Source organism: Corvus cornix, chromosome 5 (assembly GCF_000738735.6).
Source record: "Corvus cornix cornix isolate S_Up_H32 chromosome 5, ASM73873v5, whole genome shotgun sequence".
Taxonomy (NCBI): Eukaryota; Metazoa; Chordata; class Aves; order Passeriformes; family Corvidae; genus Corvus; species Corvus cornix.
Window position 1 is genome coordinate 46,259,148 of NC_046335.1, and position 15,165 is coordinate 46,274,312.

General features: G+C 41.1%; 1 protein-coding gene across 5 annotated transcripts in view; it reads left to right on the top strand.

Moving 5' to 3' along the window:
* TSPAN4 (tetraspanin 4) overlaps nucleotides 1–12,506 on the top strand; it is a 428,081-nt gene extending 415,575 nt beyond the window's left edge. For all 5 annotated transcript variants that reach the window (XM_039553304.1, XM_039553305.1, XM_019281512.3 and 2 more), the window contains 2 exons: nucleotides 1,145–1,228; nucleotides 3,963–12,506. In XM_039553304.1, coding sequence (XP_039409238.1) covers nucleotides 1,145–1,228; nucleotides 3,963–4,031 — 153 coding nt within the window. In that variant the 3' untranslated portion in view covers nucleotides 4,032–12,506. The remainder of the gene's footprint in view (nucleotides 1–1,144; nucleotides 1,229–3,962) is intronic.
* The last annotated feature ends 2,659 nt before the right edge of the window (nucleotides 12,507–15,165 follow it).

Consider the following 15,165-nt stretch of genomic DNA (forward strand, 5'->3'; position numbering starts at 1 on the left):
ATCAAACACTTCCTTACACTTGTTGAGTAGCTCCAGGTCATTTTTTTAAATAAAGGACTGGAAAGTTCTTCTATTTTATTTGGGATAGCAAGAAAGTGAGCACAGGTTAACAACCTGGCTTCTGGTGGGCATTAATAGTTTTTCCCTTAAATGTATATAAAAGCTACTAACTGAAGGCTGAATGATTCTTGGATATGAACATTTACAAGACAGGGGGGCACTGTTTTTGCACAAGGTTGTCTTACAGACATTATTATTATTTAAAGAAAGGTTTCACTTGGGCCCATTCCACCCTCCCTAAAACTGGACCAGTAAAACAGGGCTACAGCTACTGCAGAATTTAAAGCAGGAAGAAAATAATGGAGGAGTGCCCATACTGCAATTTGAAATGATGGAAAATGGCATGAAATGGGCCCATGCGCAGCAGGAGCAGCTACTGAGCCACTCACACTGGGACTTTGGGTATCATGTGTATGTATGTATTATAAGAAGTGTTTATGTCCCTGAAACATGGAGAAAATGAAAGTCTCATTCTAAGGTTCTAACTGCTTCCAACTGGGTTTTAGAGGGAAAAGAGGACCCAAACCCAGTGTTTGTTTATTTGTTGTGGTTTAACCACTGTTGGCAACTAAGCCCCACACAGCTGCCTGCTCACTTTCCCACCAGTGGGATCAAAGGGAGAAGCAGAAGAGTAAAAGTGAGAAAAGAATGGGTTGAGATAAAGACAGTTCAATAGGGAAAGCAAAAACCATGCTCTGTGTAACCCCTGCTCAACAATAACAAAAACATCTCCAGATTATCAATCCTGTGTTCAGCCCAAATCCAAAACACAGCCCCATACCCACCACTGTGAAGAAAATTAACTCTACCCCAGCCAAAACCAGCACAGTATTTTTAGGCCCAATTTATATGGAGCAGTGCTCATGCAGCATTTTGAAGGTGCACTTTTTTGTGTCACTAAGATTAGTACTCCATGTTCCAGCTTGAACCCAAAAATACATTGTAGTTGCTCCAGCACTGAAATGATAAACCAGGCTACCTAGCAGCTAGGTCAGATCTGTGTTTTCTCTGGATGTATATTCCTAGAAGAGTAGAGCTGTGTATTTATGGCTAATACAATATTCTTGTTTTGTTTTTATTTTAGCCTTGTTATGAAACTGTGAAAATATGGCTCCAGGAAAACCTACTGGCAGTGGGAATCTTTGGATTGTGCACAGCTATGGTGCAGGTACAATTTAATAGCAATTTTCAAATCCTATCTAAGTAACCATAGATTCAGATATATGCTGCTCAAGCAGGTTTTAATAATTTTGCATGATGGTAGAGGAAAATTCTGCAAGATTTAAGTACTTTGTGTTTTACTTTAGTTAAAATACTGTGTACAAGAACTAGGAATACTGCACAGTGTTTTATGATGCATTGCAAAGAGCTGGCACTTTATCAAGTGGTTTATCTAACGCTGAAACTGTACTTGGGAGGGAAGACTGGACTCCAGACACCTAGTCAGGGTAGGATGAACTGCCTTTAGGGTACCTGTATTTTCCAGTTAGTCTCCAGAGAGGACTTAGGCTAAATATCCAACTTCAGTATAGTCTAAACCCATAGCCCAGGGTAAGTTACAAATCAGGATGTGGTCCCCATTAGTCAACCTTGCCAATAAACCCATGCTCCTTTGCTGTTAATGGCAGGGAAACTCAGAAGGTAAGATTGGCATAGATTTGCCTATCAGATTTTTGAGTTGCAGTTCTTTCCAGTGTGGCTTTGGTCAGAGAAGAATCTGTTGTCCATCACTTCGTGTCTTATGTGCCTGTGCCTTTAATCCAGCCTGCTGTGGTTGTGCCATAATGGCACAACCTGAGGATACACAGGTGAAAGCTGTGCTGGAGCTCAGGCTGGTTCAAAGTGCCTTTCCTAAATGCAGTGAAGATCTAGCTTTAGTTTCCAGCTCCCCCTCTCTCCCACTCAACATACAAGCACAAAGGGTGGCGTTGCTGAGCTAATTAACACCATAACTGCAGATTAACCCATGGTTGTTTGGTTTGGTTTGGTTGGGGTTTTTTAAAATTTTGTCTGGTATGCCACTAGCAACAGCAAGAGAGAGCCTGGGATCAGCATTCTGCTCACATTCCCACTGATGACAGATTAGGCAGAGTGGCACATATCTTACTCTCTTATATGTCATGTGTTGGCTACAACTTATTAATGCAAATGCCTGATGCCTCACAGGCCCAAATTCAGTAGAGTTTTGGGGTTTGTTCCAGTATAGTAAGCAGACATGCTTAGGGAAAAAAGCACAAGATCATATGGCAGACAGACAATTTATGACTGTTGTTAATAGATTACTATAATTTAAAAAAATGCCAAACCAGCTTTTGAGCATCCAGTCAGCATTTAGGGTATCTTTAAAGGATACACTAAAACCCCCCAGCAGCCCATGTCAGAGTCCTTCTCATAAATAGCCTAAATCAGTTCTAAGACAATATTGTCTTTCTGACAGAAAGACATCACTAGTTTGCATGGGAGAAAACACTTCAGACAATTTAAAAATGCAAATTCATATTCTGAGTAGATGCTGTGCAATGCAGGGAAAACACCTCAGAACACAACAGATTTTCAGTCTGTCTTCCAGCTGCCTGGTGTGATTGAATCTACTGCTGGCAAAAGTTTCTGTGCACTGTCACCTAAAATGAGCTGGGCTCCCTCTGTTGCTGCTGTTTCAGTGTTGTTCTGGCCCCAAGCATGTGACAGTTTTTCATGTTAAGAATCTTACAGAATTGTACAGTGACATCATTTGAAGGACACACAGCACATGTGACAGAAGCATCTTCCTCAGTCGTGCATGCTTCAAATTATAAACCAAATTCAGCCACCACTGTTTTGTTATGTAGCTGTCCCTGAGGGTGTTCCTTTGCCAGGAAGCAGAAGGCAGTGTTCAGGGATACTTCCAAAAGGCCAGTGCTTGCTATAAACAGCACACCAAAACCTAATAATCTGATTTTACTGTGGAAGAGTGAGACTTGAGGAAGATTAACAACTTTATAACCATTCTTTTCTTCATAAATATAATTGTGTGTGTGTGTGTATTCATATATTCCTTCAAAGTACTCATTAACAGGAACTATTACTCATGTAAAGACTAAATTTGAAGTGGTCAAATTAAGTGCTTAAAACAGAACTCATACCCTAAAATTTTCTCCTTGGCGCAGACCTTCATTTCAGTGACACCTCTTACAGTGGTGTTGCAAAGGGAAAGTAACAAGCACTTAGTACATTCATATAAGTACTTCAGCTGGAAGGAAAATAAGACTCTCTCCCCCATCCCCTTTTGATGAAGTAATCTACCAGAGGCAGCTCAACAGGTCAGTGCTTGACTGGGAGGAGAACCCCCACCTCCCTGCTGCTTCTCTTGAACAGGCTGAGTAGAAAAACGCATTCATTGTTGATGAGGCATTGATGGCCATGACAATGCATGTTCAGTCTCCAGTGATTCCCCCACAGGGACCTGTGCACACATACACTTGGAAAAGTAAAGTACAGTCAAGTAAACAGCATCCATAGGGCCAGGGATGAACCCAATGTCTTTCAAAACAACAGTTACAGGGATACCCACACAGCCCACACAGCTGTGGATTGCTGCTATAAAATATCTTCAAGCAAAAGACATCCAAACTTTTTTCAATATACCTCTTCCCAGTATCTGGTGGCTGCTCTTGATGGAGAAATCAACTCCCCCCTGCTCTCACTGTTTGTTCTGTAAGACAGCAGTACAGATAAGGACAAAAGGCAGACAGACACTAGGAACAGAAAAAGGACATGAACAGGCAGCAAAAGCAGTATGTGATATGTCCTCCTGTGTGTGAACAAAACTAGTGTTATGCTTTTCTCTTTTTTTCTTGTTGTTTCAATAAATAGGGGTTTTTTACTTACTGAAAAACGATTCTTTGTTGTTTTTTTTCTCTTAGATTCTCGGACTCACCTTTGCAATGACCATGTATTGTCAGGTAGTCAAGGCAGACACCTACTGTGCATAGATACCATTCCCAATCTTTCTGCTTCTCCTCCAAAGGACACAGGAGAAATCTCCTTCATGCTCATTCATCTGACCTTTTTTTCCCCCCTTTGTACTATAAACTGTGTATAATGCTATCTTTCTGAAGATTTTGTGAATCACCCCACTTTACTGAAGGAGGAAGAAAAGAAAAAGTCAGTAGTTGAACTGGCACAGGTAAGAAGCAGCCTTGTCTTTAAGCAGAGGAAAACCTCCAAAGAGCAATGCTTCCTTTTCCATGGCCTGTGGCAAGGCAAGAGAGGCTGCATATAAGGGGCTGACTGCAAACCCATGATAGGAAAGGATGGCACTGAGGCAACCTCTACAAAAGCTGCCAGGCTGCCTTCCTGCATTTCCCGGTCTGGAAGAGAGGACGTAGAAAATAAATGTTCTTCATCAAGAAGGTACAGAGTAGCTAGCACTGAATGCAATTGTAATTTTACTACAGTTTGCACACAGCTAAAATGTCAAGATCAAACAGCCCTGCCTCCGAGTGTCTCAAGATGGTTTTGTAGCCAGGAGAGGATCATCTTCAGAAATACATTGTTTTAAGGGAGTATTTTTAATCTTATGCACCGCAAAGTCAGGCTTTTAATCAGAATCTGTACAGTGAGATCCTGGCTGTTAATGGAAAACTGGACATTGCCTCACTTCCTAATTGCCAGTGGCATATAGATGGTTGACTGCATATGTTATATATATTACATTCATAAACACATACTTTTCTGAAAGGAGGTGAAAATACCCAGCATCTAACCTCAGAAAGAGGAAACCTTTCTATCCTATTTTACATTCCAACTGAAATAACCAAGTATTATTTCTTGTACAAGGCACTATCACTTATACCTCTGGGAAACAAGTAATTACTTTCAGCTGTATCTTCATTTCAGTAAACAACTTGTGAGTGGGCTCTCTCTGTCAGTCTACTATGGTTTTATTTTTTATCATCCCTGTTTCAAGTTAGTCTGCCAAAAAGTATCACTCATTTCCACCCTTGAAAATGTGTACCAAGCTGTCAGCTGTTCCTCCCCTGAATGTCACTATTTCATTAATTTACTTTGGGATAACATCATCTGCAGGTATGATAGAGTTTGCCTTGCTGAGGAAAAGTCTTTTGCACATTGCTCATTTTTCTGAGAGTTATTAAGACTTCAGATGCTTTTATGCTTAGCTTTTTTTTTTTTCCTCCCAGCTGCACGCTGACAACAGCCAAGACACATCAGTCTCTGTTAGAACTGGAGTCACTTCTCAGTGCTCTTTTTCAGATGCATTTTCCTTCACCTAGCTGCTGGCTAGAATATAATCCACACCTTCTGGAATACCACAGAATCACAGAAATATGCAGAAATCAAAACCACAACTTTCCTTAGCTGGGGAACAGCCACTCATTGATAACGGAAGTAATTCATGTAGTACCCTCCTATGCACATCTTCTGGTGATGAGGTTAAGAATCAGATGTATCCTATTGTTCAAACAAATAATTCCCTGCCAGCAAACAGTGCCAGCTAATGCATATGTGACAGAGAGAAGCTGAAGCACCCTAGGGAAAGGACACAGCAGGGAACAGCAAACAGAGCAGTGCAGATGGCCTCCTCCCTTCAGCCAGCCTTTGAGGAGCTCTCAGCCACTGACACTCAGAGCAGAGAGATGATCATGGAGTCCTGTTTTCCAGGAAGTTCAGCGCAGCCATTCCTGCAGACTGGAAGCATGCATCAAGCTCATACAGAAAGTTACCCTGCTTACAACAGCAGGTCTCAGCTACGAGTGACATTTTGCGTGCTTTGATTTAAAGGCAATTTCCAGCACAATGCTGCCAACCCCCCAGCCTATTGAACAATCTCCTTTACACCCTTAACTAACCCTTTTCCTGGACCTGCATTATTTGACAGATTCACTCTCACTCCTTAGGTTTGGGGGGTTTTTTTGTCTCTTTGCTGATTTCCTGCATTCTTCTCACTCTCAGGCATGAGCTACTCCATATTTTCTAGGGAATTGCTTAGGACAGTCTGGTGTTTAAAAGAGCAAGTATCTTCCTAAATCTTACCCCCATGGGGCATTTAGCTCTGCAGGCTAAGGTAAAAAGTATTACTTGTGTGCATTTTATGTGGCTTCCCAATCCCTATCACAGCAACCTCCTCACCACTAAAGGATTTTACTGTCATGCAAACAAGCCCTGAAAGTGTTAACCAAGCTGAACAAGTAGCCCACACACAGGTGCCCTGTACTCCAAGCAAGAGGCTCACTAGTGGTGTTGCAGTCACCACAGTCTCCATGCTTTCTGTTTCTTGAGCCCAGGCTGACCTGCAGCCTGTCCTGCTCTGCAAAAGATGGTGTAAGTTTGTTCCTTCCCTCTCTCTGTTCTTTTCTTAACCTGCACTGATACAATTCCAGGTTAGCTGTACCATTAGTTCTTGCCATGGTTTATAGTTTGTACACAGGGGTGCTTCTGCTGACAACTCAGAGTTTCTACCACTGAAAAGCAGCATGACAGAGTGATGAATACATTCATAAAACATTGATTTTTTTCTGAGACAGATAAAAGGTAGACAAGTCTATCTGTAGTGATCCCTGCCATTAAAAATTAACACAGACAGCAGGCTGATGATGGTTCAGTTGATGGGAGCAAACCATTGTGCAGAACTCCCACAGAGAGCAACTCTCCAATTTGCTTGATGGTGGTGTAGGGAAAAGAGAGATCACAAACCCCTCTCCTGTGAGTCTCACAGTAATATGTGCGGAATTCTTGGAGAACACTGCTAGACTTCAGCTAAAGCTTCAGTGGAAACAAAATACGAGAAGCAGACTGGAGACAAGTCATATTGTGTGGTTTCCTCTAATAATTTTTCACAGTTTAGGTGTCTTTACAAGATAAACTGCCTTGGTTTTCAAAAACAAGTATTTAAAGGGAGTGTAAGCAACACCCATTTCATAAATCCCAGTCACTGCAACAAAAACACACAAGGGAAAAAACAAAACAAAAACCACAAACAAACCCAAAAACACCCAAGCAGACAAACAAGCACACAAAAAAACCCAGATCACATATTGCGGCTAGTAATTTTTTTTAAATACTATCCTTCCACTACCAACTGAGATGCTACTGCAACTTGTTCATAATTTGAACTGGACTATTTTGTATATTTGATGTTATTAACTCTCTCCACATAGACCAAACAGATGTTACAGTGCTTACAGCATTACCAGCACAATCCAATTTCAAACCTCTGAACATATTGCATATAACAAGCCTCAGACTTACCATATTTTCTTAAGAGCATTGCATCCTTTCTCTGCTGACAAGGTCAAAAGATTTTGTGATGTGTAACAGCAACGGTCTTTAACAAAAAAAACCCCACAACAAAACAAAAAAGGACAGTTCCATTTAACACATAGAACTTCACATTAAACTGGTTGATTATAAATACTTAACCTGTAGTACATAATATTCATTTGAAAGGTTGCTGATAGTGAATGCAGGCAGAGCAATACAGAAGTCATTCCAATTGCTTCTATTAGTGTCTTGTCACTTTTAGTTAAGTCTTTTATATTATTTTGACATCTTATCTTTAAACATGAAGGAGGACTTAATACATTAAAATTAAAGACAGAACCAAAGGCAATAAAGGAGCACTCTTAGTCTATTCTCATTTCTGTTTCTGCTTAATAATAAGATATGAAGGCACAGGGCATATGCCTGAACCCACTGAATTCAGCAGCATCAGGATTTAGCTTTTTAGATTCAGCCCAATATACTTTTTGCTTTTTATTTTCACAGTTACTAAAAAAACCCAAAAAACATATATTTAATAGAATAAGGTTTATTTTCCTGTACTATCACTAGCAGCCAAATCTTACTATTTGTACAACAGAATTATTTACCTCCTCATCATACAGTGCACAATCACTGAAATTCACTCCAGCTCCTGTTCTATGAATAGGTCTTTGGTCTTCCCCTTTAAATCAAACAAACTCATAAAGGTTTATTCTTCCATTTAATAATTTGTATTTAAATGCAGCATTGTTGGTTTCATAATATGGAGAGGAAGGAACTGCACTGAAGCTGTAAAAATACTCTGTCTTGCATCAGCAATAGGGCTGCTATGGGAATCCACCCAAACCCTCACTTTGCACAAACTAACAAGAACTGGTCACACTGAGCACACGTGGCTCAGGGCTGCCTTTTACACCTTCCCAGGGTAGGACAGGAGGTTGTCAGCATGGACAAAGTCACAGTCTTTCATTTACCCCTTGGCTTCGGTGTTGTGCTATATAAATGTGGCACCAAAGGTAAGCAACAGAAACCAGCAGCTGATTGTGGCATTTATTTTAAACCCAGGCTCTCTATTTACTCTTTAATTTATCTGCAAGAATTTGCTAAGTGTGAATGATCTTCATAGATACCGAGTTAGACAGTTAGAAAACACGTTGGGACTTGCCAGGGGAAATCTTGTTTGGATTCCATTGTGAATTCTCCTCCCTTGTCACTGGTATCTTACCACAGTGGGCAGGTCTCCTCGGGTCTTTGGATTTTGTTGCTGCAATTACAATGGTACATTTTTGTGCATTCATATAAAGAACAAAATTTAAAGTATACATTTTATTTTTTAAAAGTTATTAAATATTCTTTAAAGTTTACAACAGAATGTCTTTTGTATTCTTTATAAGCAACTGCACTACAAGCTAAACAGTGATTCTATACAGACCCAAAGATGTGTGTGTGTACAACTGTGCAAGTGCACACACACACTGTATGCAATTTAACAAAACCCCACAGTGTTCTACTTCTTTGCCATGTCTCATTACCTTTGATTTCACCTATCCTTCCGTACAGATTTGTTTTTATTATTATTATTTAAGTGGCTTACCCAGTCCCAGGTAAATTTACGCCCCTCTTTCCTCTTAAGGATGGGCAACCTGAAATTATGTGGTAGTTGATAACAATTCAGAAACTACTGGGAGATCAGGTTCAGTGTTAAAAAAAAACTCAGACCCAAATCCAGTTATTTTCTGTTTACAACTTGTCTGTTACTGATAACTTTGAAACAAAAGGACTTCTCTTTTTCTGAGGTAGTTGCTTACATTCAGAAATTACATAGAAAAACTTGAAAAATTAACACCAGAATGTGTTGAAATGGAACAACTAGGAAGTCGTACTGTGTCAGATGAGTAGAATGTCTGGTTAGCCACCAATGTTACCTGCAGTCATGTCTAACACTGCCTCCTTTAATACAATTTGTTGTACCCTACAGGTCAAACAGCTTCACAAGTGAAATTGCCTCTAAACTGCATTCTGAACAACAACACGTGTACTATTGAAAGTGTAATGGGAGAAGCAGAGACCCAGATGTTTTAGAGGTTGTTGCAGGAAGCATCATAAGGGATAACCCACACCTTTGGTGGAACATTCTTATAGCTCCCTTAGTTTAGTAGAGAGGTTTACATTATTTGAATTGTCTTCATCCCATTAAATGCACCACTAAATGGTCTCATTAACCACATTTATCTTTAATCCCTTTCTGACTTCATGAAAAAGATTAAAGTCTTGCAGTGTAGCAGTGAATTTCACAATTTCTTCAAGTTGCATTTAAAAGAATCCTTCTAACATGGATTTTAACATGTTGCCTTTCAATTTCCTTTACTCACTACTGGTTCTGTACTTCAGGAACAATAACTTAATGATGCTTACAGAAATATATGGGCTCAGAGCAGCAGTATTACCTTTAAAGCTTAATTTGGCTTTCCACTAAAGCTTAACCCTGGGTAATTGAGTACTCTGTTGATTTTCAAGATCCCACTGTTTCAAACAGTGTACCTTCTCCCAGTGGCTATCCCAGTTGTCTTTGCTTTTGAACTACATGTTGGCATAGACAGAGCTGTTCCTATTTTAATCAACAACTAGACGAGTATTTCACCCGACATCCTGCTATTTTTCCAAAGTACACTTAACACAACCTGGAAATATCGGGCCTAGCTGATTATTCTGGCTGTGTAATACAAAGTACTTTCTGTCTGCATAGTGATAATTTTCAAAGAGACTTAAGGGCAGCTTATGAAGCTTCATCCAAGCTTTTGTCTTGACACATCAAAAGTGCAAAACACAGAGTCCTGTGTTCCTTCTCTTACCGTGTTAAAAACCCCAAACTAAGGAATCTGTCATTAATAACTCATCTGGCAAATGCCATTTGAAACAGGCTGTTTTTCTGAAATCCCATTAGTTGCCTATGGTAGGTCACTTTACCCTAGGCCTTGCTTCCTTGTCTCCCCCTGCAAGAAACTCTTTCCCCCTGGAAATACTGTATGTTCACTAGAAATCCTGGGGGTTGTTCACCTGCAAAGCCAGCTCAGTTTACATTCCTCCCTCCAACAGCCAGAAAATGTTCACTACCAAATCTACACCAGTGTGTGTTAGACAGCTGAAGAGAAGTCCTACATCTTAGGGTTTTTAATGAAGAAATAGCTGATCAGTTGAACTGATTTCTCAAGCAAATCCCTGGTATGTTTTATGCAGAAATCATTTAGGCAGAGCAGAACATTTTGTTATGACAGAATTGCTTAACAGAGACTTCCCTGTACTTGGAATTAAAGAATAATTTGAAAGGATGGGATAATTATTCACTATAAACTTTCCCTTATATTCCCATGGCATTGCTATTACAAAGTATAGTTTAAATCACAGGCAACCAAATAAAACATATAACCGTACATAGTTAAATACATAGAAAACAAAACTGTATAGAAAGCAAAGTACAGCATAAAAAACCCCCAACTGTTACATGTATTGCTTATGTGTCTGTGTCTCATATGGACAGTGACAAGAGTTCCAGGTGTAAAGCATTCATCCTGAAGATTAACTAAAAATGACTGGAAAAATACAGGGATTTCAGGAACCGGCTTCTCAAAGTCTATTCAGATGCACCTCAGCATCTCCCTCCTCCACAAATGCCTTTCTTTGGCCCTAAAGCTTAAGTCCATCTCTGCTCCAGCCCCTTCCACCTCTACCATTTAAATCTGCTGTTCTGCACACAAAAATACTTGGCCAGTCACAGTCCCAGTCTGTCAAATGTGGAGGGGATTCAGTTGTCTGAATTGTATAAATTCTAGCGCCCAATGATAAGACACGTTATGTGGCTTGACAAAATTCAGGTTTGATACTGAGTTAGGAGAACACAGACTGTACAGAACAGAGCAGAGTAAGTAGTGTGACCGAGTAATTCATGCAACCTGGTTCTGGACCTAAGTAGTGACTGAATCTGAGTTGCTCTTAATGTCCTCGGTTCCTTGATGCAAGCCTGCAAGTGGCTAGACAAGCACTGTTATCATGCAGAACTGTCACTAGCTGTTTAGTATTCTCCAGATAGACCAATGCTGCAGGAATTCTTTTTCCATTTTTTTTAACCCAGTTTACTTGGAAACTTGCTCAGTGTTATTGTATCAGCCACAGATGCAATTAACAGATTCTGATATTATATTCCAGCTTGAATGATAAACACCCAGAATACTGAGGTAAAAAAATGCCTCATCTTAGAAATGACGCCTTTCTTGTTCTTCTGAAATGCTCACCTGGACCCACACACTTTCAAGGTGTCTGGGACAGCATATGCATCCCCACAGTTTGTACTGTGGCAGCCCAACTGCCCAAGATAACTTCTATCAAAAAAAAAAAAAAAAAAAGTGTAAACGCTGTTTGTGTAATTCTCAGTTCTCTCATTTCAGGCTCTCATTTCTTAAGGAATAAACACCCTCCCTCCTTTAAGGGAGTCAGAGCTGTTCACAAACTCAGTTAGGATGAAGCATTTGCAAATACTCCAGGAAAAGAGCACTCCCGCATGGTGCTGATTCTAATGCTTCTTTGGAACCCCACCTCTCACTCTATAATCCAATACCAGGTCTCTTACCACAGTCAAAGTCACCAAAAGCTTTGTCATAATCTCGGAACACCACACAGCCTCCCTCCCTCCCCACCAATGGCCTTCTGTATTAATTTCATTTGAAAGCCATGCTGGCATTAGTTGAACAGGGAGGCTGTATGGAAGTGTAAGTCAAGCTCTTTGGGTAAACTCTTCTTGCTGTAAGCTCAGCTGCAGGAACTGGACACAGAAATATGTTAGAAATAGTAATATTTCCCCCTAGAAGCCAGAGGTGCTTTGACTATTCTGGTGAGCAGCTAAGTTATGCTACGTGGTCTCTCAAGGGCAGAGTTGCCTCAAAACCTCATGATTGAAAACACTCCTACTTTTTGGGGAAGGACAGAAATTGTGAACTCAGACCTGTGCACAACAGAAGGAATTATGGATTTGCAAATGCAAACACAATAGAGTACATAGACTGAATTGATGTGTCATATAATTACTAACTCACTTTCCCTAAACAAAGTAGCTCACCAGCTTGGAAGTACAGCTTGTTGTCATGGAACTTGCTTGATATTTGGTGCTAATAAAAATTGAAGTTTTAAATCTCCCTGTGAAGTCCGTGCATTGAAGTTCTTCCCTATTAAACACCTTCTTATTCCTGACTGTGCACCACAGCTGGTTACCCTGACACAAAACAATTTTATCAAAAGGTCCTTTGAAATAAGTGCTCACAGGTTTCAAAGAAGAATTATCACAGGAAAACCTGGCACAATTAAAAGCTTGCTGCAAATCACACTTTCTTGTTCCTGATGGAATCAAGAGTTAATGTACATGCAAAAAACCCATGTGCATGTGTTCTTCTCCAAACCAGAATATTCCGGTGCAAGCAGTCTTTGGTGTGGGTGGCAGAGCACTCCAATTTATCCAAATATGTAAACCAGGAAAGGTGAGGAAGAAAAGGGAAAATAAAAATGACAGGTATGAAAAGAAATGAAGATTGAGGGAGAAAGCTGGAAATGGACAAGAGACCACCTGAGCAGACTGGTTTTCCCCACTGTAAGGTACAAAGATAGAGCAGCATCCCAAGGCACATGGTGAGCCCAGTCAGAACAGCCCCTGTGCCCTGTTCCAACTGCTTTCTTGTGCTCTTCAGACTGTAGTCCCATCTATTCCCCTCCGAGGTGCAGCAGCCTCACTGAGCTATTGAAGGACACAGGAATACTCAGATGATGAACAGCTCTAAGGGGTACAGACACTGATTTCTCTTACACCCTCCAAATTTCAGTTCTTCCAGCCTTGCAAGAGATCCATTTAGGGAGCAGTGGTGTTGAATTTATATGTAATTTAAACATTACTGAAAAATGCTGAGGATGATGAGATACATCTGCAGGTCCTGAGGGAACTGCTGGATGAAATGGCTGAGCCACTATCCATCATATTTGAGAAATCATGGCAGTGCAGTCAAGTTCCCACTGACTGGAAAAGGAGAACAATAACCCCCATTTTTATAACGGGAAGAGTGGGATACCTGGAGAACTACAGGCCCATCAGTCTCTCCTTACTGCTCAGCAAAATCATGGAGCAGATCCTCCTGGAAAATATGCTAAGGTGCATAGAAAACAAGGATGTGACTAGAGACAGCCAACATGGCTTCATGAAGGGCAAATTGTGCCTGACAAATCTGGTGGCCTTCTGTGATGGGGTTACAGAGGTGGATAAGGGAAGAGTGACTGACATAACCTACCTGAACTTGTACAAAGCATTTGCCACTGTCGTGCACAACAGCGTTGTCTCTAAACTGGAAAGACATTGGTTTGATGGATGGACCACTCAGTGGATAAGCAACCAGCTGGATGGTCACTCTCAAAGTCCAAGAGGAGACCAATGACGAGTGGTGTTCCTTGGGGGTCCAGGAGGACTGTTCAGACCGGCACTGTTCAACATCTTTGTCAGTGACGTGGGCAGTGGGATCGAGTCACCCTCAGCAAGTCTGAAGATGATACCAAGCTGTGTTGTGTGGCTGACACTTGGGAGGGCAGGGATGCCATTCAGAGGGACCTGGACAGGCTGGAGAGATGGGCCCATGGGAACCTCAGGAAGTTCAACAAAGCTGATCACAATGTCCTGCACCTGAGTAAGGGAAATCCTGACAGGCTGGGCAAACACAAATACAGGATTGAGAGCAGCCCTGAAGAGAAGGACTTCAGTGCTGTTGACAAGAAGCTCGACAGGACCTGGCAACATGCTCTTGTATCCCAGAAAGAGAAGCAGTGCAGTCAGCAGGTCGAGACAGCTGATTCTCTCTCTACTCCACTCCAGTGAGATCCCACCTGCAGTACTGCATCCAGCTCTAGGGCTCCTGACATAAGAAGGACATGGACCTGCTGGAGCAGGTCCAGAAGAGGCCACAAAGATCCTCAGAGTGCTGGAGCACTTCTCCTATGAGGACAGGCTGAGAGAGTTGGGATTTTCAGACTGGAGAAGAAATAGGTATTAGAAATAAGTTCTTGACTGTGAGGGTGGTGAGGCACCAGAACATGTTGCTCAGAGGAGTTAATGGATGCCCCATCCCTGGAAGGCCAGGCTGAATGGGACTGTGAGCAACCTGATCTAGTGGAAGGTGTCCCTGGCCCAGGGCTGGGAGGCTGGAACTAGATAATCTTTATGGTCCTTTCCAACCCATTCTGTGGTTTAAAAGAACTCAGCACGTCACAGCTGATCTGTCAGAGCTGTTCTGTCACTGTTACATGGAGCACAGTATCCTGCAAGTGAAAAAGCTTTCTTAGTGCAGCTACACAGAACACAAGGGTAGTTCAGCTACACAGTCAGATCTAGTGCTGAACAACTGAGTACCCTGATGCCTGACGTGCACAAGACGCTCTGGTGAAGTATTAAGAGAAATTCAGGATAATACTGCCACTCTCAGTGCTGATGATGCAAGCTTATTTAATTTTCATTTTCATTTAGTGAGTTCTCACTGAAATTAAAGATTCCTTGAAAGCTTTATAGCATGAAGTGAAATGGCAAATTAAATTGAAATTGTGATAATCCCCAGAAATGTATACACAACTAATGCAACTCAAAGTCTAGACACCTTTAAGACTGGCAAGTTCTTATAAGAAAAAGCAATCTATCATTTTCAAGCCTTTCAATTTGTCTGAGGACATCCCAGAATGCACCACATTGTGTCTACACTATCACTGCAGTGGGACTAGGCAGATCTCTATCAGAGAATGAAGTACTATTGAAATGCGTTACATGAACCC